General features: G+C 37.7%; 1 protein-coding gene across 2 annotated transcripts in view; it reads right to left on the bottom strand.

Moving 5' to 3' along the window:
* Nucleotides 1-2,026: 2,026 nt before the first annotated feature.
* The window catches only part of LOC131072029 (FKBP12-interacting protein of 37 kDa), a 132,367-nt gene continuing 108,710 nt past the window's right edge, over nucleotides 2,027-25,683 (bottom strand). For both annotated transcript variants that reach the window (XM_058008031.2, XM_058008030.2), the window contains 3 exons: nucleotides 16,387-16,456; nucleotides 2,949-3,004; nucleotides 2,027-2,391 (listed from right to left, as the gene is read on the bottom strand). In XM_058008031.2, coding sequence (XP_057864014.2) covers nucleotides 2,245-2,391; nucleotides 2,949-3,004; nucleotides 16,387-16,456 — 273 coding nt within the window. In that variant the 3' untranslated portion in view covers nucleotides 2,027-2,244. The remainder of the gene's footprint in view (nucleotides 2,392-2,948; nucleotides 3,005-16,386; nucleotides 16,457-25,683) is intronic.

Below are 25,683 nucleotides of genomic sequence, written 5' to 3'. Positions count from 1 at the left end.
TTTTGATTTATATTATATATATGATAGAAATTAGTAATATGTCCAACAAACTTAATAATGCGTGTTTTTGAAGAATTTTTTAAAAAAAATTATGTATTTTAAAATTGTTGACAACTTTTTATAAAACTTGCAACAAATTTTTCCTAAAAAACTTGTGAGTAAATGCAAAATATCACTATTGTTGTGTTAAAAACTCGTCCAAATCCATATAATTTATTTTTCTTGCCTGTAGTTAAAATAATTACGATTTCCGTTGGTGATGAAGGTTTGTGTGGTTTCAAAGGCATTGCCCTCATACCCCCCACAAGGAGCGATGTCCCTTGACCCCGCCTTCCCATTAGTTAGTGCGATCTTTCAAACAAGAATATTGATTACAATGAGGGGGTGAAGAAGAATTGAGATAAACTCTCGAGTGTGCTATCTTAGATGTTATTATTGCACAACTTATCAAAAATATTTTTAGATGAGGCAACTTCAACATATGACATGGCTAGTGCAAGTGGCATTGTAGCTCATTTAGAGGTCAAACTTGTTTTCTAGACTATGATATGCATTAAACTCTGATTTTGATTTATATTATACATATGATAGAAATTTGTAATATGCTCAACAAACTTAATAACGCGTGTTTAAAAAGAATTTTTTTAAAAATTATGTATTTTAAAATGTTCAATAAAATTGCTGAGCTTTTGCTGAGACCCAAGTTTTTAAAATTTTTGGGTTTGCCAAGTTATTGCAAGTACAAGTTTTTCAACTGTAATATATACCATACCATAGTAGCAGAAGTCTTTTAAAAATGGCAATTTATTCTGAATAATTTTTGCTTAGTTTGCTGTCAATTTTTTCCTCAAAAAAAATTTAGGTTTTTCAATTAATCAGTCAAAAACACAATTTTTTGGTCAACAAAGTGCTATTAATTCTCGATTAGATCACAATTTTTTCAGCAATCAAGAGATTTTCATGAATTTCATAACATCAAAGAAATCCAACTTCCCTCCCCGAATTCAGAAAAACTTGATATTGTTTAGCATGGAATAAATTACACAGTAACAGCCCCAACAAAAAAACGAAAACTTGGGGATGTCAACCATGGGCAATATGACACACAACAAACACTTTCGATTATGCTTGATGCTTCATAGCAGTATGCTTTGAAAGAAAAACATGAATGGGAAAGGACAAAGCTGTTAAAAAATTAACTAAAACATTTTAATTCATCAATGATAAACAATCAACAATTGGTGTAAATAGGCAATGCTGTTAATCTCAAACTGGAGATCAGAAAGACTAGCTATTCAAACTCAAATCATTTTTTTTCCTAATTTAAATTTTTAATCTAATTAAACTTCACTAAATTTCCCATAAATAGTAATCTCCGCATCCTGCAAGATTTGTTCACTTTTCTTCCAGAAAGGATTATCAGTGTTACAAGTTTGTTTGTAATTACCCTTTTTCTATTTTTCCTTTAGCCCACTCTTCCAAATCAAAGACAGTTAAAAGAGTTATCAAGATTACAGAGAAAATTGATTCCTTGTCAAAATAACTTCCAAATCATTTAGATAGGCATGTTGGCAGATGATTTGGCCCTGAGGAATGTTAACTGGTAATCATGAGAATCATACATTTGAAACTTGCTGAGTAGTCATGCATGATTTTCCAGGGCTAAGGTACTTGGCCTCAAAATTTGATTTGCAGGGTTGAGTTTTGGTCAGTTCTGAGCCAGTTACCCAAAAATTTGCCAAAACTGACGGTGAGCAAAACTCACTCACACTTGCATAATGATGGAAAATTTTCCCAAATTTTCTTCAGCTCTCATTCCAACACGCTCACAAAATCATTCACAACTCTTAAGTCTGAAGGTCCATGTGGTCTTGACACCAGTGGGGGCTGCCATCCCCAGTGCCCCTACTCTAGTTTTCAAAAACAAAAACAAAAACAAATTGCTTTTGGGCCCATATTTCCACAGATGAAACTTGTAGAAATAATACTACAGATTTGTAATTTATAATCATATGACACTGTGATGTGCATTGAACTCATTTTTTATCTATAAATGAAGAAAAAACAACTTACAACTTCTATAAATTCAGTTCCATGTGTTTTTTTAAAAAATTTATGTGTATTTTAATGTTCTGACATTTTGGTGAGTTTTTGCCTAGCCTGAGTTTTTGAACTATGCTGAGAGCCAACATATTTTTTACAACTGCAAAACAACTTTTTTTGACAGCCAATTTGTATCCTGCATCACCTATTTGCCTTTGATGCATCAACAGCATTTCCACCTTCACTAGTCTTCTTGTCTTCCTTTCCTCCACTTTTTGGTTTCTTGCCTTCTGTCATTTTTTTTGCTTCAATATCTTTGTCTTCAAGCTGTTTCTTCATCGTATTTACCTGAAATGCATATATAGGAATGAGAATAATTCCACCCTTGAGCGTAATAACACTATTCACTATATTAAGTGAAACAAAAAAGTGAGAAGATTCCCTCAATTAGAGAGGTTCAACGGTAATATTAGGATACAGGATGAAAGCAGATGTTATATCCAAATAAAGATCTCATACAAGGAGGTAAAATGCTATCATAGGCAATTAAGGAAGATTCTAGATATCAAACGAAAGGCATGGATAATTATGAAATAAAGTAGATCGCTATCTTCTGAATAGGATTAAGTGATAAAATATGAGGGAAAACAGCTACATAAAACATCCATCATAAGAAACAAATAATGATATTGGTTATTTTCTTCACGAACTGAAATATCTGCTGTCCTTTAAACTCCAATAGATCGGCAACAGATGATGGAATTAGAATTTTTAAAGAAACAAACAAATTGAGTTTTTAAATATATTATATTTTAGAACAAAGGTAAGAACAATTACAGTTATCAGAGATTTTTGCTTTCAAAGCAATACATCTCAAAAAGTATATCTAAGAGACTTGAGAGTACCAATTCATTTGACTTGTTAACTCCTTCCTCCAGCATCTCCATGTAGTCCAGTAATTCTTCAAGAACATTCTCGAGTCAATACAGAATTGCAGCAAAAACATTCTAATCAAAAAATTAAAAAAAATACAAAATAACGATTATCTTGATTCATAAAAAAATTCAGAATCCTATAGAGCCTCCACTAACTTTATAATAATCCCTTAAACATAGTTACAGTACTATTTAGTCTGTGATTTAATCATTTAACAGTAACAAATTGTCATGGCTATATTATGCCACAGGCTGTCATTGACTTCCACCAAATTGCTCATACATAAAACTGCAGCGGAGACCCAATAAGAAATTTGATAAGTAACATAATCTGTTTAATACTTAAATTCCTGCTGGAATTTAACGGGCTTTTTTTGCTTCTGCATCACCTAATGTTTTCCAGGGATGCCTCAAATTCATTTTTGTAACCCTATTACAACACACAAAAATTAAGTAATTGAAACTCTCAAAGCTCTAATGCTTCAAATAAATCTGAACCATATGCCCCTAGGAATTCATTGTAGATATTGTCATATTGCTGAAGTAAAAACCCTAGCATTTATATTCACTACTTGTACCTTCTGAATCTCCCACCTAATTCACATGTCTATCTGTATTCATACTTGAATGAATTAATCATGTAATTGTAACCATTGTTATTGCTATATTATGACACAGGTTGTCATTGAATTCCACCAAATTGCTTTTGTTCATACATACAACTACACTTAAGACCAAAAATGAAATTTCATAAATGATAATATGATATATCTGTTTAATGTTTAAATTACTGTAAAATTTAATGGCCTCTAATTGCTTCTCCATCACTGTAAGATTCCCTTCACCTTATATGCAGTAATTTTTTCCACTTTCCACCATACTTAACAGTTGCATGTTACGATAACAGTTTGAATGTTTGTTTGCTTGGAGAGTTTCAGTTTTACAATAATATTGCATGTATAAATATTTAATTATCATTCATGCATAAAAATAATTCAATGAAGAGGACTGATAACAGAGAATATTTATTCAATTAGCTGCAGTTAAGTATGGAAAACAATGAGACACAATGTGGTTTTCTGACCTGTGTCTTATAATGCCATGCCCCCGAATTGATACCCCAAATCGGTGACTCACATTCCTTGATCAGCAGATCCAATCAAAGAAATTGTCTTACTACAGTAAGACTTCACAATTTCTTGTTCCTAACATGGACCCAACCAAGAGCGGCAGATTGCGATTATCATGGTAGTCAGATCGTGGTCATTACCAGATCATTTTCATTATGGTGAGCCGATTTTGATAGCCTTATGCATCGCCTCCTCTTTTCCTAACAGCAATCTCCCCTAATTGATTAAGATTAATTAAACTATACAAGGAGGGGCAGTTTGATACTGACGGGATGCAATTAGTGTCCAATAGACACTCCATCTCATCGGTCACATCGCTGAAGAGAAGTTGCCATCCTACAAAGCAAATGGAGGGGTATAAAGGGAACATACCATCATCCAAGAAAGGGCATTGAAGGATTCAGATCTGACTTTTCTTAAGATATTAATACTCAGGCAGTCCATCTGGTTATTAAAGTTTGGGTCTCAATCAAAGTGAAAGGTATCTCTAACACTTACCTTGTTTCAATTAAAAATTGTGATCTAGGGCAAAAATTGGGTATTTATAATTTGTGGACATTACAGGTTGTATCAGAGCATGTTCCTGTCAGCCTGAGGGAAAATAGTTGATGCAAGTTAGTCAACGAGCAATTAGGGCTCTAGAAAGGGAAAAGAAGAAGGCTACCTACCAAAACAATACAAACAACTTTCAAATCGAGCATGAATTGAGTAATTTCATGGAAAAGAATGAACAGACAACCCAAGCCTTACTCCAAACCCTTCAAAACATAAACAATACTCTTAAGCCAAACCAAAGACATGAGAGGAAAGTCATCCCCAGCCAATCCAAAAGTAATCATGAAACTGCGATAGGATCAAACCCAAGTACAAATGGACCCCCTTTCCTATCCGGGGAGGGATCACCAAGGGAAAATGAAAAAACTAACAACCCAAATGTGAGAGAACTTGCCATAGAATATGTGGGGCTTGACCCCGAAGTCAAAAGAAGCATCCTTTTCACCACATATTGTAAGGTTGGGATGAAGAATGTTCATAGAAGGAGAAATAACCAACCTAACCAAGATATACAGAATAAAATGGGAAAATTGTCCGTCCCTAACTTTGATGGGTCGGGAAAAATTACAGCTCATGCATGGTTACAAAAACTAGAGACATACCTAACTCTTTGCCCCATGACAGAGAAAGATGCCATTACATTCGCCATATTACATCTAGAAGGGGTGGCACATGATTGGTGGCATCATAAAACCCTTGAAGACTACATCACGGAATTCCAAAGGTTAACCGTTATGGTCCGTGGAATATCCGAGGAGAGACTCACTTAGCTATTCATGTAAGGATTGGCGGATACCAACCGAGGGCTAGTAAGTGCCTTGGATCCTCCTACACTCCAAGAAGAAATGCTTAAAGCCACTCGATTGGATTCCGCCCAAGCAAAGGAAAAGGATCACTCTAAGAAGATGGCATCAAAAGATAGGCACTTCTATGAGAAGGACAAGCACAAGGAGACATACCTCTCTCATGACAAACGAGAAGAACTAAGGAAGAGAGGTCTATGTTTTGATTGCAAGAGGAAATGGGAATGAGGACACACTTGTAAACAAGATGAAACCCAAGGGAAATAGAGGTGTTTTAGGTGCAAAGATCCATGGGCACATGGACATAAATGTAATGTGAGGAATCTTAAAAGAAAGAATTTGTATTATAAATGCAAAGGAAATTGGGAACCAAGCCACATATGTTGAAGCCAGATACATATTATAAAAACAATATCTGATGAAGAAGCAAAAGGAAACCTAAGCAAGAAAGCAAGATATGATGGAGACCTTAAGAGCATTCCATCAAAAGAAGAGGGGGCAATTAACAAATGGAGCTATGTGGAGGAACCAATCTAGTAATCATGACACCCTCCCCTCAATAAAAAAATCATAATATGACAACAAAAATCTTTTCATAAGACCCAAGGTTTAGATCTCAAGCATCCAGCATGGAGGATATTAACCCTTGCGATTTGGTATGAATGGATGAAAACAATATACTAATATGCACTTGTAATATTTATGCACTTACAATGTTTATGCATTTATAAGCTACTGCCTTGGAACAATCTAATATCCATGCACTTCATATCTTAGCAAACATGCTCTATGTATATCAATAATAAAGATTATGTTGCATAAAAACTTGCACACAATGAAATCCAAAAGCTGTTTATCATGATCATGGATTGTGGAAATCTAATAGAATTGATGTTGCATAATGTTTGTGTATTGTGATGCATGATTTGTATGCTATTGATGTCTCCAATTGTGGTAGAGGGATAAGAGACACAATAGGGGGAACGGTGAAAGATTTTCTCACTAGGTATGTGTTGTGAGGTATTCACACATCGCCCCATTGCAAATGGGGACCCCCACTTTTTTCTTTGCTTTCTAGGATAGTGTTAAGAGTCCTTTTGCTATTAACCTTTGCATTGGAGAGGTATATAGTTGGTCAAGAAGCTAGGAGTCAAGTGAATGGCCCTTTGGTGAGGTGTGAAATGAAGTAATGTGAGATGAGGAGTCAAGTTAAGAGTTTGATAGAGGAGCCCCTTAGGCCAAGACTAGTCGACTATGCAGGTGTTTTCTTGATCCTCCAAGTGACCCAATTACACTTCAATGAGAGGTGAGACTTGGGAGCAAAATTTGACTAAGTATGCTAAAATTTCCTTTGCTCCAATCTAGGAGCGAATTTTGCTTTTATTGCTCCCCTTTAGAAGCAAAATCTCTCCCAGGCCTTCCAAATCACCTAAAGCTGCCTATAATCATCATATGACACCTCAGTTTGAGTGAAGGATTCTATCCTTGATCAAGAACCTTGAATGAGGTTAAGTGTGGAAGTCATTTCCATTGCTCCTTCTCAGGAGCGAAAATCACTTCCTTTGCCCTCATCTAGGAGTGAAATTGCTTTCTTGAGCACATTTGAAGAAAATGAGGGAGTTTAAATTCCTTTGACACCATTTTAATCATAGAAGAGGCGAAGTTCATCATGATTTTGGCTAAGGAATGGAAGAACGATGACAAATTTGGGTCACTTCCATTACTCCTTCACAGGAGCGAAATTTACTTCCATTGCTCTCCTTTGAGAGCGAATTTCCTTTCATTGCTATTGGAGTAAAGCAAAATCACATTCAAGGTAGGTATTGAGACTGAAACCTAAGGCATGAAGTGATAAGACCAAGCTAGAGGATGAACTTGAAGATCATTTCCTTTGCTCCCAAATTAGAGCGAAATCATCTTCCTTTGCCCCAAGTTGAGAGCGAAATTCCTCATAAGACCTCACATTGAGTTGAGAAAATGAGTGTAAGTGAGCGAAAGTGAGTTAAGTGTCAACTCAGAAACTACTTCCTTTGCTCTCTAACAGGAGCGAAAAACACTTCCATTGCTCCTTGTTGGGAGAGAAATTTGCTGCCTTTGCTCTCTCATGAGAGCGAATTCACTTCTAGAGCCTCACTTGAGCATGATTCAATGTATTTAAGTTGATGGAATGGGTAAAAGGAACTAAGTTACAAAGTGAAGTTCATTTCTTTTGCTCCTCATTGGGAGTGAAATTTTGTTCCGTTGCTCCTCAATAGGAGCGAATTTGTGTTCCTTTGCTCTTGGTTGAGAGTTAAATTGATTCTAGAGCCTCCTTTGGGCCAATTTGACATGTTTTCGTGAGTGGATGGTTAAAAACTAAAGGTTTGAGTCATTGGAAGGAAGGTAAGTGAATGAGATTGAGCTAAGAATCCAAGGTATAGTGACTTCCTTTGCTCCTTGATTGGAGCGAAATTCACTTCCATTGCTCCTCATTGGGAGCGGATTTCACTTCTATTGCTCCAATCTCAGAGCGAAATCATCTCCAAGGCGTTTGGTGGAGGAAATGCGACAACACTTGCATATGGAAAGATGAATTCATGAGTGGAGAGCAAAAATTTGACTAAGTACCAAAAAATTTCCTTTGCTCCTCTCTAGGAGCGAAAACTACTTCCTTTGCATCCCTTTGAGAGCAAAAAGCTCTTCCTTTGCCCTTGGATAGGAACAAAATTGATTCCAATGCTCTTCTTGAGGTTATTTTGACACACTTTCACGCATGAAGGGTAGAACTTGAGTTTTGATTTGATGGAATAAAGAGAGAGATTGAAATTTTGGCTAAGTATCTAAAAAAATTCCATTGCTCCTTGTTAGGAGCAAATTCTACTTCCTTTGCTCCCAAATTGGAGGGAAATCACTTGCCATTGCTCCTTCATGAGAGCGAATTCACTTCTAAGGCACAAATTGGAGGTAATTTGATGGTTTTTGCACAAGGAGATTAAAAAACTTAAGGAATGAATAAGGTACAAGAGATCAATTGATGAAGAGGTGATGGAATTGCTCTAACTTCCATTACCTACCCTTAGGAGCGACCTCTTATCAAACCTGCAAATCACATAAAATCAGAGATCATATCAAATTAGGAGGTTATATAGAAGGTATATACCATGTGCGTTTGATGCTCATTTGTTTGTTTTGCAGGAGGTGAAGAAAGAAATCAAAAGAACCAAGTTGGAGGAAGATCGGAACAAGTATCCCAAGGAGGAGATTTCAACATCAAGGTCAAGATACAAGGAAAATGTCTTCAAGAGGACTTCATAGGCAAGTACAGGAATGTGACTACACAAGAAGCATTCACTTATACCAAAACATGATACCCACATTCAAGGATGTAGATGAAAGAATCAAGGAATCCTCACTACAACATCAGAAAGGAGTCTCAAAGGAGTGAAGAAGCAGCTACGACATCAAAGGGTTCATTCCAAGGTAGTCACAAGGTCCAAAACTAAGAGGAAGTCAACCACTACACCTTGCACCTCCATGATCAAGACATTCAAGAGGATAGTTTCAAAAGAGTTAATCAAAGTTAGAAGATCATCATCATCATTGCTAAAGCTGGATAATGTTGAGTATCAAGAAATGTTATTCACTACTCATTCATGATGATGAATCCAGTCTACAAGTGCAAGATGAGGTGGTGTCTTAGTCATCACTCACCAATCAGAGAAATTCCACCTCAACATATCTTGATTCAATGAACCAAGCTCATCATATGGAACACGAACTTCGAGGCACCTACCCTTGTGTCCTGTTGGCTCAAATTCAGTATTAAACCTGAATGTAATTATTTCATTGGCCGAAATAAAGTTTGTTGTAACAAACCCTAATTAGGGTTTCATTGTAAAATCTTGACCATTAATCTCAAATCGATCTTGGCCATTCATTGTAAAGAGCTCTCTATATAAGGCTCAATCTCTTCATTTGTAAAGGATAATAGAAGAATAGTTAAGAGTCAATAGAATAGTATGTAGTCCAAGGATAGATAGACTAGAAGATAGAATAGAAGTCAGATTAGGAGGAGGCAAAGATTGTTGCCAAAACCTTGCTGCAAAGGACAATTGATTTCATTGAAGTTATGGTGAATTTGATTTGTTACTTCAACAAGTTGCATGGTCTCTACTTCTCAATTCATTTACTTTCATGTTAATTAGATTGAATAGAAGAATTTGTTGTATGCATTTGTGTGGAATCCGTTTAGTCCATACCACTAGCCTCTTACTGATTGTAAGAGTGCCTTGCGTGGTCAACTGTAATGATATGAGCTTAACTTTGAATTGTTATACATCCATTTTTATGCATTAACTTGAATGGTGATCAATGTTTGATGGTACTGATTTGAATATCTTTGAATTATCCCTTAGAAGATTGCACTGAGCTTGTGTCAAATTGCTTAGTTTGATGGTGAGACCTTGCCCAATAGGATTCCATCGAATCCTTCACTCTTCTCTTGCATTCTTAGGATTAGAATAGACTCCCTAAATCCTATGCCTTTTGCTCTTTCTTTATTTTCCAAGCAAATAGTTAGGATCTAAGTTCCAGCAATTCAAGCATTCAAGAGTTCAATGTAAGTCCCCTCATGATTCCAGCATTATCACATCAAACCATTGAGATTGTCCACATGTCGTGACCCAACAAATAAGAACCTTGGAGTTATCTCAAGTGATCCTTATGCCAATATTTAGCATTTGAGAGACTTTGATCAAGAGAGGATAAGATACTTTTGGGTATTTTATTTTGTGTTTGCATGTGTATAAAAAAACACATCAACAGTATGGCACCTCGTAAAGATGGTTAAGGACCATGAGACCACCTCATGATGATGGTTAAGGACCACATGAGGCCAAGGAGGATAAGGTCCTAACCAGAGTTCCCAGACTCATCGCGAGTCTGGTGAGTTTGCCGAGTTGGCGAGTTGAGCCAAGCTCGGCGAGTTTTGACAACTCGTGACTCGGACTCGGCGAGTTTTCTCATAACTCGCCTGACTCGCGAGTTATGGAAAAACTCGTCGAGTCCGAGCTCCAGGACTCGCGCCACAGCAAGTCAATGTTTTGACTTGCAAAAATTAAAAAAAAATAAAGTTGTTTGACAAGTTAGTCTCTTCGTCAAGAGTCATATATGGAATATAACTAAGTTATATTCCATATATATTGTCAGGATGTTTGAGAGTGGTTTCGGACCTCCATGAGTTATAATGCAAAATCTAGTTTTTGGAGGATCCTTCAAATTTCCAAACTTAGTCAAATTTCAGGCCATTTCAGGATCAGGATGACATTCTAGACTTCTAAGGCGAGTTCGCTCTGACCTTGATGTAAGTGACGGGACCTAGGAGGACACTATGCATTCAACCAAGGTTTGATTTAGCAACTTGAAGCATGACCGGATAGTACACAAAAACCCTAGGAATGATCTAAATAACCCCTAATCACTCAACTGAACTAACCTCCTTCACTCCACCTTGAGGAGATCCACTTGACTTGATGACCTTTGAGAAACTCAATCCCTTCAATGCAAAGGCTAAGACACTAAAACGGCCAACAACAAAACTAAAAGAGCTAACCCTAGCAAGCAAAAAGTGGGCGTCCCCATTTGCAACGGGGCGATGTGTGAGTACCTCACAACAGGGATGTTTCTTAAATTTTTTTAAAAAGGGGGTGAGTTGGGGACATTTCCTACCTGTCCCCACATCCCAAAAAATCCCCCTATGGGGCACAAGGTTATTTTTGGCAAGGGACGTGTCTCTGAAGAGCATATTTTCAAACCCTTCTAGCCTCACAATTCCCCCTTCCATCCAACATATATATAGCCCAAAAACTAAGAGGTCCAAGAAAGACCAAGGTCAACTATAGTCTCAAGGTAAAACCTAAGTTCAACAAGCACACTATTTAAAGCTACCATACACAAGCACTCCTTAAAGTTTCCAAGTGAAGATGTTCATGATGTCTCATGTTGGTGCTCCTAGAATTTCAATTTGGCCAAAGAAAATACTAAACAGAAGCCCCAAACAAGTAGATACTCTACCAACATGCCTGTCATGGCATAACAAGCTAGCACACATTATAATTGGGCTTTATTCAATAATGGGTGCATGAAACAAGTTTTAAATGGTTAAAAATCTTTTAATTTCAAGGGTTTTTTTTATTTTGCCGAGTCAAGTCGGCCTTGCCGAGTCCGAGCCGAGTCCGAGTCTGGGAACTTTGGTCCTAACCTTGGGTCTAGGGTTGAGTCAAGGGCACCCTATTGCAATTTTCCCTCCAAACCCTACAAGAGTTAGTTATTGAGGTAAACAAGAAAGGGGATACTCAATCATAAGGGGAAAGAAGAATAGTATGATGGAGAACAATGTATAGGCTCCGCTACATGAGGCCAAGAGGGACAAGGTTTTCTACTCTTGGGCCTGGAGCTGGAGGTATCATGACCATCCTATCTCCATCCTTGTTTTGGTTGAGCCTATGAGATCTATTGGATTTATGCACTATAAGTGTGTTTCACCTTTAACCCTAGAGATGAATATATTATATGTATTATGTCTCCATGATTATATAACTTGGTTTAGGTTACAAAGACAGACTTAACTCATCCTATTCTTAGGTAAGGAATCTCTCTAAGCTATGTTCCTTGTTTCATTTGGATTTTGTGAATTTAGGGCAAGTTACAAGGTAATCCAGGAAAGGGGCATTACAAGTTGCTCGAGGACAAGAAAATTTGGGAGGAAAGGACTGTCATGCCCCCAAATTGATACCCCAGGTCAGTGACTCGCATTCCTTGATAAGCAGATCCAATCGAAGAAATTGTCTTACTACAGTAAGACTTCACAATTTCTTGTTCCTAACATGGACCCGAGCAAGAGTGGCAGATCGTGGTGATTATGGTGAGCAGACCCTGATTTCCTTATGCATGCAGATCATGATTTCCTTATGCATCGCCCCCTTCTCTTTTCCTAACAACAATCTCCCCTGATCGATTCAGATTACTTAAAACTAAACAAGGAGGGGCAGTTTGATACTGAAGGGATGCGATTAGTATCCAATAGGCAATCCATCTCATCAGTCACATCCCTGAAGATAAGTCACCACCCTACAAACCAAATGGAGGGGTATAAAGGGAACATGCCGGCATCCAAGCAAGGACATCAAAGGATTCAGATCTGACTTTTCTTAAGATATTAATACTCAGGCAGTTCGTTTGGTTATTGTGGTTTGGGTCTCAATCAAGTGAAAGGCATCTCTAACCCTACCTTGTTTCAATTAAATATTGTGATCTAGGGCAAAATTTGGGTATTTATAATTTGGGAACATTACATATAACCCAGCAAATCATCACTTTTGAGTAAAAGAAGCATCAATATCTGCAGATAATAAATTCCAGATTGAACAGCACGTAATAAACAGAGTCCATGCTAGTTTTGGAGACTCGCAACTCCCATGTCCAAGCTTTCCCAGCTACATTGACTCTATTCTTGTATTTAAAACTCAATGCTCAGCATTATCTTCAAGTAGATGCCCAGCATGGGTAAATTTTGATGCCTAGATCAGTCCACAACTCCAGAACAATCTGTACAAGGAGGAAGGACTAGTTTCAGCTTGGTATAAACACCTCTCAATGAACATACAACTCCCACGATCAGATTCTAAAATCCACGCCTCGTGCTGAGGTTTTCACATCCGCCCCCAGCACACCATCGAAACTCATGCCACAGCAGCATATTAAACCTCACACCATTATTGCTGTTAGCCCCATGCCAAGACACCACAATGAAAGTCACCCAGCAAGTGAATCAATCCCTACAACTAATGTCTCTTTCTAGTAAGGCATCCAGCTTGTTTCCTGGCAAATCTTGAACTTCAACACTAAGTAATTTGTCTCGCCTAGAAAAACCTCACAAACTACAATAACTTCAATTCGTTAACTCCAAGTGTGAAATTTGTGTGATTTCACCCACAATCAGCTAGGGTAGATCTTTCACTATTGAAACCAATTTCCCTTAAGGTTTTTGTCCTAGGGTTTCTGCTCCATAAGAAGCTCTCCAAAATCTAGAATAGATAAAATAAACCAAGCATGAAGAAATGAGATCAAGATCCTCTTTTATTAAACCCATAGAACTTTCTCAAAGCCTTTTCAAATTTGCACTCAAATTAAACATTTAAAGCCCATTTAATAAAGTGACTTTAATATTTCTTTTAATTTTTCACTTAAGTCACTTTATCAGATTAATTAAATAAAGTTACCCGTCAAATGTACTTTATTGGATGACATTAAATAATTAATTAGATTTATTCCCTTATAACCTGATTTTAGCCTATGGAAATAGAATAGGCTAAATGGTCCTCCAACTACTCCATGGAAAGGGATATTACAATAACCTAATGTTTAACAGGGAAGGCATGAATTCATTTTGCAATGCTATCATGACAACACAAAAAAGTATTTGAAACTCTCAAAACTCTAAAGCTTAGATTAAAATCCTAACCATATGCAAGAAGGAATTCGTTGTAGAAATTGCCATAAGCCTAAAGTAAAATCCTAGCCATGTCATTCAAGTACAAATACTAAGAGATGTGAATGGGGTGGGGAATTCAAAAGGTAAAAGGTGCAAATGAAGTTAAACATGGATATTGAAGATGGGCACCAATGATATTGTATAGCTGTATCAATTCTTGAAGCAAAAGACCTGAAAAAATTATCATCCACAATCACAACAGAACCAAAATAAGATCCACCAACCACATAAGAGAATGTCCTTGACAAAGACAACTAGGTTGGACAGTTTTACGAGGAAGCACAATTGTTCCACTGTAACCTCACCTAACACCCAAGGCTGACAACAAATCCCCAAAGGTAGAAAGAAATTGGGAAAACATGCCTATGCGCATGCTCCAAATTGTGGGTTTAGTAGTGAGAAGCACACTGGAAATACTGAGAGGGTGGGGGTGAATCAGTATTTAAAAACCTTTCAAACCAATCAATTAAATGGAAACATGAAAAGAGCAACCACAAAACATAAACACGAGATTTCTTGTGGAATACCCTTCTGGGTGAAAAACCACGGCATCAAATAGCTTTCATTAACTTAAATGGGCACCAACCCAGATTACAAAAGAAACACCAGTTTGTTGAGAGCACCAACTCTCTGAAGAACACACCCTGTAAAGTGAAGCACCCACTCTACCTGAAAGAGGCACCAACCTCAAACTCTTAAAAAAAAACTTCTTCAAAACACGAGAATTTCTGTATCAATCTGAACACTTGAAATTATATCAGCAGCATCTTCAGAAAAATAATAATCCCCACACAGACTCAAAAAATAACCATGCGAAACAAGATGCTACCCCTGACATCCAGTCACACAAACTCATACTGCCTGTTCTACAAGACTCCAATTCCACACCATACAAAAATTACACCCTACGTTCTGAAACGCAGCCCCCATCTTGAAGAAACATGATAGCCCAATCAATTGCACCATAAAGGGAATCATATTTTTCTTTTGCAGGCACAACTATCATCAGCATCCACGATATGACATATAGGTCATTGTCTTTAATACTCCTACAGAAAATACCATCTCTCATTTTTCAGAACAAAGAAGCTGTTAATTTTAATTCAGACCCAGTCCTCCTCCATTTATCAAACGTTATAAGCAGCAACGCACCTTCTATTTCAAAAAGAACCTCGCGGTTTTTTTCTGAATACAGTAATTTAGTTGCAATCAAATCACGCACAAAAGAACTAACGCTGTTCTCCTCAAAAGGCTCCTCAACAAAATGCAGTTTTACTGCAAAACGGTTTCCTAAAAAGGGGATGGCAGATGAGGATTTTGTTTGGAGGAATCAGGGATGTTTTATGTCAGTTTGGAACAAGGCATCATCTGGGATGTAGTATGAGGTTAGAGAGGTTTCAATGGAAAAGGAAACTTCAGCAGATTTTATTGGGAAGCTTTGTCCAATTTCTTTGAAGGGTTAACACCAGGCATTAAGTATGGATTAAGTTTTCACTCAGCTGGAAGAGGAATGGTTGCTTGGACCTCCCGTCAAATCAAAAGGTGCTGGATTGCTTGGGTGGCATCATTTCCATGGGGATTTTGTTGCCAACCAGCACTACTAAGAAAAGGAGGGGCCATAGGACATAAGTTGAAAATCTTCAGTTGTGGAGGCTCGAGAGATGATTGATGAAGGTTCCTAGTGGATGATGGAAAGCCTATTTTCCCAAAGAAATCAGAGGGCAGTTGTTGCACTTGAATCTTCTTTCTTGTGTTTTGTCAGCGGTTTGCCCATTAACCTTTCGTCTAAATGTCTTTGTAGTAGTAGTATTTTTGTGTCATGGACTGTATTTTCTCCTTTGATGTTGGCTTTCAAGCGGTTTGCCCATTAACCTTTCGTCTAAATGTCTTTGTAGTAGTAGTATTTTTGTGTCATGGACTGTATTTTCTCCTTTGATGTTGGCTTGATCTTTCCAAGTACTCTGTGATGTAAAAGTTTTAAGGTTGTACCTGTAATTATGTTTATACTGGTGCTGGTAAGTGCCCCTATATATCCCTCTCTAATTAATCTAAAAAATATTACTACTCAGTACTGACATAGTAAGAATATATAATGTGAGCACTCAAATTGGCAATAATTCTATTGGTCTCGTATTAGAGTTCCTAGATCTTAAAGATGGTGTCGAAGGATTAGATCTTAGTTCTAGACTTCTGCAGTATTCTCTTGCATTAAAACCATACTTTGTATGCTATTTTTGTTTATAATTAACCATTTGATGGCATATTATTGTTTACTAAATATAATTTTCCTTATATTGCTTTAGTACATATGTATCTCTATGCAAAATGAGGCTTTGAAATCAAATACTTTAACATAACAATGCCCAATGACTGGAAGAGAAGTGTAAGACCTTGAATTTGGCGTCTCAGCTCAAAATTCTGATTCTTTTGCAACTTAAGCTTCATACCTAGTTCATGTATCTGCAAGAGCAAAACCTATGTATTAGAAAGCCTCTCCACAAAGATAAACAAATCATTCAGTCTCTGACCCATTTGGTTACAACATCTCATAAACAATTGCAAATAAACTTTTCATAGAACAAATGAATGATCCAGTAATATTTAAGTATGACAAAGGATAAATTAATACTACAGAGAACTGTGGTAGTCTTGTACTCATTTAAAAAATGCTACACAAGACAATAAGAAAATTCCAACTATCAAGAAAAATTTATATTCATTCACGGTACCTTGAGAAGGAAAACAATAAGGATGGGATTGACTGTGACTACAATAGCCATTTGGTAAAGTCAACTTCCTCTGCATTGTCAGCTGTGCATTTCCAACTTTTTAATTTATCCAATATGTTCTACAAATTTTCATGTTAGCAGTCAAATATATGTGTTGGGTCAGTATAATGGTCCAAAAAATCAATAACTAAAATAATCTAAAAACTGATGGGTAAGGGTCTGCCCAATTTATTCTGTCCATACTTAAAAATTTATATTACTGATATGTTTTCTACAGATGTATGTGTAATTAGAAAAATAAGTATCAAAATAGTAAGTACCCAAAATTCTGCATCACTCATATCCATAGCCTCTATCACAATCCTAGGCCTCGTAAATGTTAGCAATCAAAGCAAAAATACAGCTGAAATCCAATAACCAATAACAAAAACTTTTCGGTTGCTGCCTAACTCTTGAAAACCTCCTCACTGGTTGAGATTGAGGTTCTTCTTCTTCTTTAGAACTTTCAAAGGTGCTAGAGCTCTCCTCATCATTTGGTCCAACAAGTGTACTTAGTTCATTTTTCATTAGTGTAGGTGGAACATGAACCGTATCCCTTTCTTTCTCTTCTTTCTCTAACTACATAACAAGTGAGGAAGGTTTCATCTCTCTGAAAATCACACTTCTTCCGTAGAGAACCTTCTCAGCCACTGGAGGTCAAAGCTTGTACCCTTTCACACCAACACCATAGCTGAACAAAATACATCTAGCCGCCTTCTCCAACTCAGAACTTTTCTCATTTCGCACATGTGCATATGCCTCATAACCAGCTACTTTGAGATGTCTCATCAAAGGCTTCTTTCCTAACCACACCTCCACGGGTGTCTTATCAACAAGCATTGATGTAGGAGATCTAATGATCAAATAGCTGGCAATGGCTACAGCTGTAGCCCAAAACTTCTGTTCAAGGCTAACATCACTCAGCATACTCCTAGCCCTCTCCATCAACATCATGTTCCCACAACTCCATTTTGCTAAGGGGCATAAGAAGTTGTCATATGCCTCTCAATCCCGTGCTCTTTACAAAACTTGTCGAATTCTACTGAACAAAACTCATCACCATTCTTAGTTCTCAAACATGTAATCTTTCTACTAGTCTAATTTTCAACAGATTTACTCCTAAGGAAGTATACAAATGCTCAACTATAGTCATCAATGAATGAAAAAAAATATACAAAGTTTGATAACAAATTAACATTAACAAGACCGAACACATCAAAATGAATATAGCCCAAAACCCCAAAAGATTTGTGAGAGCTAGAGTAAAACTGAACATAGTTTTGTTTTCCATATATGCAATGTTCGTCAATTTCAAACTTGAGATTACAATCGCCAAGCCCCTCAACAAGGCATTTATTCTTCAGAGCTCTAAGAGCCTTCTCAGCAATATGGCCAAGTCTATGGTGCTATAACATTGTTTGCTCTACTAGAAGCTTTATCTCCAAGGAATGAGCACCCTTTGGTGCCTAGAATACATGACCAACGGAAGTAGATGCAAAAGATTTCTTCATTGCTCAATCTGACAACGAGGATGAAGAATCTAAGGCTCTTTTCTTCAACTTGTTAGAAGAAGTATTGCACTGAATGTTGCATGCATCCAAGTTGTACAAGGTGTAAATTTAAACACCCTTAGCCAATATCATAGCTCCTATTGTCATCTTGCATCCTCCGCTTGAGAAAACAACCTGCACACCGTATCATTCAACTTCCTCATGAAAGGAGGCTTTGTGCCAAACCCAAGATATACAACACACCATCAATCCCCTTCACTCTACAATGAGGGTTTTTTATATTGGCCAACAATACTCAAATGAGAGTCATCACCCAAATATGCCTTCCTACCATTAAATTCTTCATATTTCAAGAACCAACCCCTATATGAGATCATGTTAAAAGATGCACCCAAGTCTATCAACCACACATCTTCAAATCCATGTGTTGCCAAGGCTAAAACAAATGCTTCACCATCATCCTAAAAGGATTTGTCTCATTCAAAATTGGAGGAATCCTTTTTTATTTTTTGTTCTTTTTCTCCTCACATTCTTTATGGAAATGTCCAATATTTTTGCAATTCCAACACTTCACCTTGGACATTCCTGGAGACTTAGACCTCCCTTGGAATTTGGATTTGAGTTTTTGTTCTTCTTACCTTTCTCCTTTGTTCTACCATGAATAGAAAGGACCTCCCTAACCATCTTGGAAGATTTTCTCTGCATCTCTTCGAAAAGCAATGATGCAACCACTTCATCCATCTTGAAGGTGGTAGTGGTACTCCCAATGGCCATCACATGATGATCCCATGAGTCTAGCAAAGAACATAATAGTGTGACACAACGATCCTCATCCTCCATTTTTACATCAACAAAACCCAATTGAGCAACGAGCATGTTAGATGCATTTAAGTGATAGCCATGAATCCTCCTTCCATCCTCAGAGAATACAACTTCTTTCTCAAAAATAGTTTGTTTACCAAGGATTTAGCCTAATAAATTTCTCCAGGCTTCATTCAAAGACTCATTGAAGTCTTGCCTTCATGGACATTCTCCAACATGGAGTCTACCAAACAAAGTCTAATCAAACCCATGGCTTTTTGATCCATCAACTCCCAATTTTCTTAAGTCATGTCAAAAGGTTTTACATCGGATATTGCAATACATAGATCTCTATGTATGAACATATCTTCCATTTTAAGCTTCCACGACTCAATATTGTCGCCATTGAACTTTTCCATCTCGATCCTTCCAAATGTGCTTGCCATCTTTCTCCTGCAACAAGGTTATGAAAAATGCCTCTACAAAAGCTCCCACTCAAACAAAGATCAATACGAAAAACCCTTCAACCCAACAAAAGAATCAAGAATGGCTAGACTGTACTACCAATTGAAAGGAAGCCAAGTAAGCGAAAACAACTTCCTACACCAATCTATGTGAGGGAAATAGTGCAAAAATTTCTTAAAACCCATAATAGTTATAGATTTAGATGCATATTCAAAATAAAATAAACACAAAATACACTGTATACATGGGGAAAACCTTTTCAAGAGGAAAACCCCCACACTACAAAGCACAACCCAATGTATTAACAATAGATAACAGTTTACAATACAATTGCAAAGCTATGCTCCCTTTGGAGACTCCACACAACAAGATTTTAGAGCAATTCTATAAACATAATGATCTCTTAAAAACTTCAATCTATGATACAAATCGCTCCAAAATAACACGTATTTATAAACCACCAAGATGGACACCCAAGACCATTAAAGTAATATTGTAATATTACTATAATGGTCATCTTAATTGTTTAGTTTCCTTTTTTTTTCTTTTCTTGTTTTTGTTTTCGATTGTTTCCATTATGGAAAGATCCTCTTCTAATTTTCTATAAGGAGTATTCCTCTCCTTTGTTTAATAGAATCAACAAATTATCATTTCATGGTATCAAAGCGAGTTAAGGTTTTTGATGAATTTTTAAAAAATTCATGGGTATTTACGTGAAATTTATTTCCATAAGTTTTTACGGTTTTTCGTGTTGTTACCTAGAGTTTATATTTAGAAGTTCTTTTGAATCGATTTTTTAGTGTGTGATAAGTTAGTGTAATTATTGTCATAAGTATGGTCACATGAAGGTTGATTATCGGGTCCGATTGGCTTTTGAACAAAAGAAGCAGGGAGGGTCTCAATAAAAGGCATATGTTGCAGAGCACTCTGAGCAAAAAGAATCCACATTCTATGCTTTTATGGCCAAAAGAATTGCAAATCCAAAAAAATCCTCTGCCTGCTATATTGATTCAAGGGCTTCTCGACATTTTACTCATCGTCGGGATTGGTTCACCAAATATGAACCATTCACTGATTCAGTGATCTTTGGAGGAGGCGAAGAGTATACCATTGCCGGTAAGGGCAATGTTCAAATTCGCTCTAGAGGGAGAAATTTAATATTTGTTGATGTCTACTTTGTTTCAGGCATGAAACATAATCTTCTCTCCGTCAGCCAGATCATGAGGCATTCTCCCTAGTTGGATGTTGTTTTCAGTTCGTCCACTTGCAACATTGTTGATAGCGAGGCTCGTACTCCAATCGCTATGGGACTTGAGGATCATGGTCTGTATAGACTTGTTGATTCCGGTGATTCTCAAGAGCACGCTCTTGCAGCCAAGAATAATTCCCTCAGCAAACTTTGGCAACAATGTTATGGGCACTTGAATGTGCACTATCTCTCTCAACTATCTTGGGAGGGTTTGGTTGCTGGTCTACCTAAGATCCAAACTCAAAATCATGGAGTTTGGGGAGCCTGTCAAACTAGGAAGCGGCATAGGACACTATTCTCAGATGGTGATTCTTGGCGAGCCTCCAAGGTACTTCAATTGGTTCATGCTGATGTATGTGGGTTAATGAACACTCCATCTGTTACTAGGTCCATGTACTTTTTATTATTTGTTGATGATTTCAGTAGAAAAATGTAGGTGTATTTTTTGAAAAGCAAATCAGATGTGTTCAGTACATTTCAGTAGTATAAGGCAGAGGCCTTAGTTGAGAAAGAATCTGGTTCTCAAATTGTCACTCTAAGGTCAAATAATGGGGGGGAGTTTTGTTCCACTGACTTCTCTACATTTTGTGCTACATGTGGCATTAAGCGCCAACTCACCACACCATACACCCCTCAGCAGAATGGTGTCGTTGAACGTAGAAATCACACCATTACTGAAATGGCTCGTACTAGGCTGAAGCAGTTTACACTACAGTCTACCTCCTGAATCAATCACCTACACAGGCCGTTAAAAAGATGACTTTGGAAGAAGTCTAGTCAGGACGTAAACCTAAGGTGGGCCATCTGAAAGTCTTTGGTTCTACAGCTCATGTATGGATTCCAAAAGCCAAGCGCGCCAAGTTGGACTCCAAGAGCCAGCAACTTATGTTTATTGATTACAGTGGCAATCACAAGGCATATAGATTGATTGATGTGGAGACAGATCGTCTCATATCCAGTCGTGATGTTGTGATTGATGAGACTACTAGTTCATTTCTTCCTACTACCAATCCTACGGATCAGCCTATGAAGGTTTTTGATAAGGGTGTTCGTCTTCCTCTTGGTTCCCCTGATGGGAGGGCTTCAAAGCATTCTAACTCTGAAGATGAGGAGTCTATCGGTCATGATATAGCACCACCTGATTTTCCTCAATACTCACATCTAGATGACTTTGTTCCAGAAATCCCAAGAGATGTTGTTTCTCCTATTCTAGATGTTGGTATTTCTACTCTCTGGCCTAAGTGGTGGGCCAAGACTATCGAAGATTTTCATGATGATGAACTCGTCGAGGGTAGATCAGCTCGTAGGAAGAGCAAGCAACAAAACACAATCAATTTTTCTCTTATGGCCAACATCCACAACATCTATGAGCCTCAGACATATTTAGAGGCTAAAGGAATTCCAGAGTGGGAAAAGGCTATGGAGACAGAATGCCATAGTCTTCTGAAGAATCACACTTGGGTTCTTTCCGATCTTCCTACTCGGAAGACACCTATTAGGTGCAAATGGGTTTATAAGGTCAAGTATCATGCAAATGGTACTTTGGATAAATACAAGGCCAGATTAGTTGCTCAGGGATTCACACAGCGGGAGGGCATTGATAATGAGAAGACCTTTGCTCCTACTACCAAGATGAGCACAATTCGTCTTCTTCTCGCTATTGCAGACCAGTTTGGATGGATAGTTCATCAGATGGATGTTAAGAGTGCCTTTCTCAACGGTGAGTTGTAGGAAGAAGTCTACATGACGCAGCCTCCTGGTTTCAAAGTTGTCGGCAAAGAGCATTAGGTGTGTAGGCTTGTGAAAACACTCTATGGGTTGAAACAGGCTCCTCGTGCATGGTACATCAAAATTGATCAGTACTTGGTTGATCATGGTTTTCAATGCAGCTCTTCTGACAGTTTTTTGTATGTCAAACACTCTGGTGATGATATTCTCTTTCTTGTTGTCTATGTTTTGATCATTATTGGAAATTTAGCACATTTAATTGCCGCAATCAAACTAAGATTTGTATCAAGCTTTTGACATGACGGATTTGGGGCTTCTCCATTATAGTTTGGGTATTGAGGTTTGGAAGACAACTAATAGAATTTTTATCTCTCAGTCTAAATATGTTCAAAGTCTGCTTGACAAATTTTGGATGCAGGATTGTAAACTTGCCTCCACACCTATGGAGAAGGGGTTGAAGTTGTCAGCCAGCTCTGATTCACCTCCGGTTTATGAAACGACATTCAGGCAACTAGTGGGCAGCGTCATCTATCTCACTACCACTAGACCTAATCTCAATTTTGTAGTGAGCTACATTTCTCGCTTCATGACAGCTCCAAAAGCTGATCATTGGGTTGCAACGAAGCAAGTGCTAAGATATGTGTAGGGCACTTCAAATTTTGGCATTTTGTATGGCAGATGCAAAGATCCAAAGCTGATTGGTTATACCAACTCAAGCCGGGCAAGTTTCATGGATGACCGCAAATCCACTTTTGGGTATGTATTCAGTTTGGGTACAAGTGTTTAACATGGACCAGCAAGAAGAAACAAGCAGTGGCTCTTTCCTCAACTAAAGCAAAGTATCGAGGAATAGTTAAGGCAGCATGTGAGGCAGTTTGGCTCCGCAAGATGCTTTTTGACATGCACATGTCACAAGCAGGACCTTCTCCCTTGTACATTGATAATCAAGGGGTGATCATCTGGACAAAAATCCAGTCTTCCATCAACGCAACGAGCATGTCGAGCTTCATTGTCACTACATCCGCAAGCTGGTAGAAGACGGATCAGTTCAACTGCAATATGTTCCGACAGCAAATCAAACTGCAAATATTCTCACTAGGTCTCTGAGCCCGAATAAATTTGTCAAATTCAAGGGGCAACTTGGTGTTGTTGACAAATTGACCATTAAGGGAGGGTGTTAGAATAATATATCTCTACATTGTTAATGGTCAAGTCAGTAGGTAGAGGTTGTTAGACATCTTAAATGTCTACAATTGTAGGTAGTTAGAAGTAGGTGATTTCATTAATATCTACAGTGCTTTGTAATTCCTATATATTGTACTCTTTTCTTTGATAATAGACACTGCAATTTACTAGTGAATCTCTGATTTTCACATTGCTCATGTATTTCCTACACTTTTATGCCAGCAATGTCTGTCATTATTCTATGCACGAGTAGGGTGGCAACGGGTTTATACAGAGCTTTTTTCTTCAGACTTTTTTTGGCAATTTTTGTTAAAGATCGTGGCCAAGATTTTTGGGATTTCCAAGCATGAGTTTTTTGGGCTGAAAGTTGTGTTGTTTTCCAACACAACTTGGTGTTCTCCCACACGAAATCTATGATGTTCTTCTACCGCATGATATATCTCTGCTTCTCAAAAATAATTGTGGAGGGTTTTGCATGATTTTGGGTTTTCTAATTTTTTTCCAAAAAAATAAAGGTTGATTTTTCGTTTTTTGCGAATTTTTTTATACAAAAATTGTGGGTAATTTTCCACATTTTTGTGTTCATGGGTTTTCTCCAAATTTTTAAGTTCGTGGGTTTTTTCCGTTTCTCCACAAGACGAATGTTTTTGCCGATTTTTTCACAAAATCGTGTGATTTCAGAATTGCATCAAAGGTTTGACAGTTTTTCCACAAAATCACGGTTTCTTGCAGCTTGTTTTGGGTTGCACCTAGGTTTTCTAGGGCGAACGATGTTCCTCTACAAAAGTTTTTGATGACTTTTTTAACAAATTGTGGGTGTTGTTGCTTTTGACGATTTTTGGCAAAATCGAGGTTTTTCAGTAGCAGGAGGGATGGCTTCATTACCCAACATTTTCTTGGTCATATGAGGTTCTGCAGAAAACATTGGCTCATCAAAAGTCCGACCAAGGAGGTGTTAGGGTTTCAAGCAGATCCGAAGCAAATATGAACTAACAATTATATGCAGATTTAAATGCAAAAGATAAAGAAATAAAATAGGACACAGATAACACAGAGATTTAACGTGGTTCACCCAGAATGGGTTACATCCACCATACACAGCCGTCGAATCTTTCTTATTATCCAGCAAAAACAGTACATCAACCTTACAATGCCTTAAGCATCCCAGTCGCTTATAACATGCGTTTTTAGGGCAACAAACAAAGTCGGCCTTTTTAAGGTTTTATTACAATGTCGAGGATACGTGCTGAGTGTACAGTACTTTGCTGATCAGTCGCCACATTTCAACAATCTCCCACTTGGAGACTGATACTACACGACACCACTGTACATAAAACATCCGCTGGATAAAACACTAGGACTTGACTGGTATAAATTCCACAATTATCAATCAAGAAGACCAACAGAAACTGATGAAGAAATCAGCTTCTCCTGTGGAACTGCCTTTGTGAACATATCGGCAGGATTCTCACTTGTGTGAATCTTCTCAAGCCGTAACTGACCCTCCTCCAAAATAGTCCGAATGAAGTGGTACCTGAGCTGAATGTGCTTTGTCCTTGAATGAAAAGCAGAGTTCTTCGCAAGATGAATGGCACTCTGGCTATCAGTATACAATGGGCTATCCTCTTGTGTCTGATCCAATTCCTTCAGAAAACATTGCAACCAAATCATCTCTTTGCTGGCTTCTGTAGCAGCAACATACTCAGCTTCAGTGGTTGAAAGTGCAACAACCTTTTGCAGCCTAGAAATCCAACTGACTGCAGTTCCCCCTATAGTAAAAACATACCCTGTAGTACTCCTCCGTGAATCAATATCACCCACCAGATCAGAGTCAACAAATCCACTTAGAGCAGCATTAGATCCTTTGAAACATAATGCCTTCATAGTAGTTCCTTTCAAATACCGAAGAATCCATTTCACAGCATTCCAATGTTCCATACCCGGATTACTCATAAACCTGCTCACAACTCCCACTGCATG

The sequence above is a fragment of the Cryptomeria japonica genome, chromosome 9, assembly GCF_030272615.1.
Source record: "Cryptomeria japonica chromosome 9, Sugi_1.0, whole genome shotgun sequence".
NCBI classification, from domain to species: Eukaryota; Viridiplantae; Streptophyta; class Pinopsida; order Cupressales; family Cupressaceae; genus Cryptomeria; species Cryptomeria japonica.
Note: the sequence above shows the minus strand (reverse complement) of the source record. Positions and strands in the feature narration are given on the sequence as shown.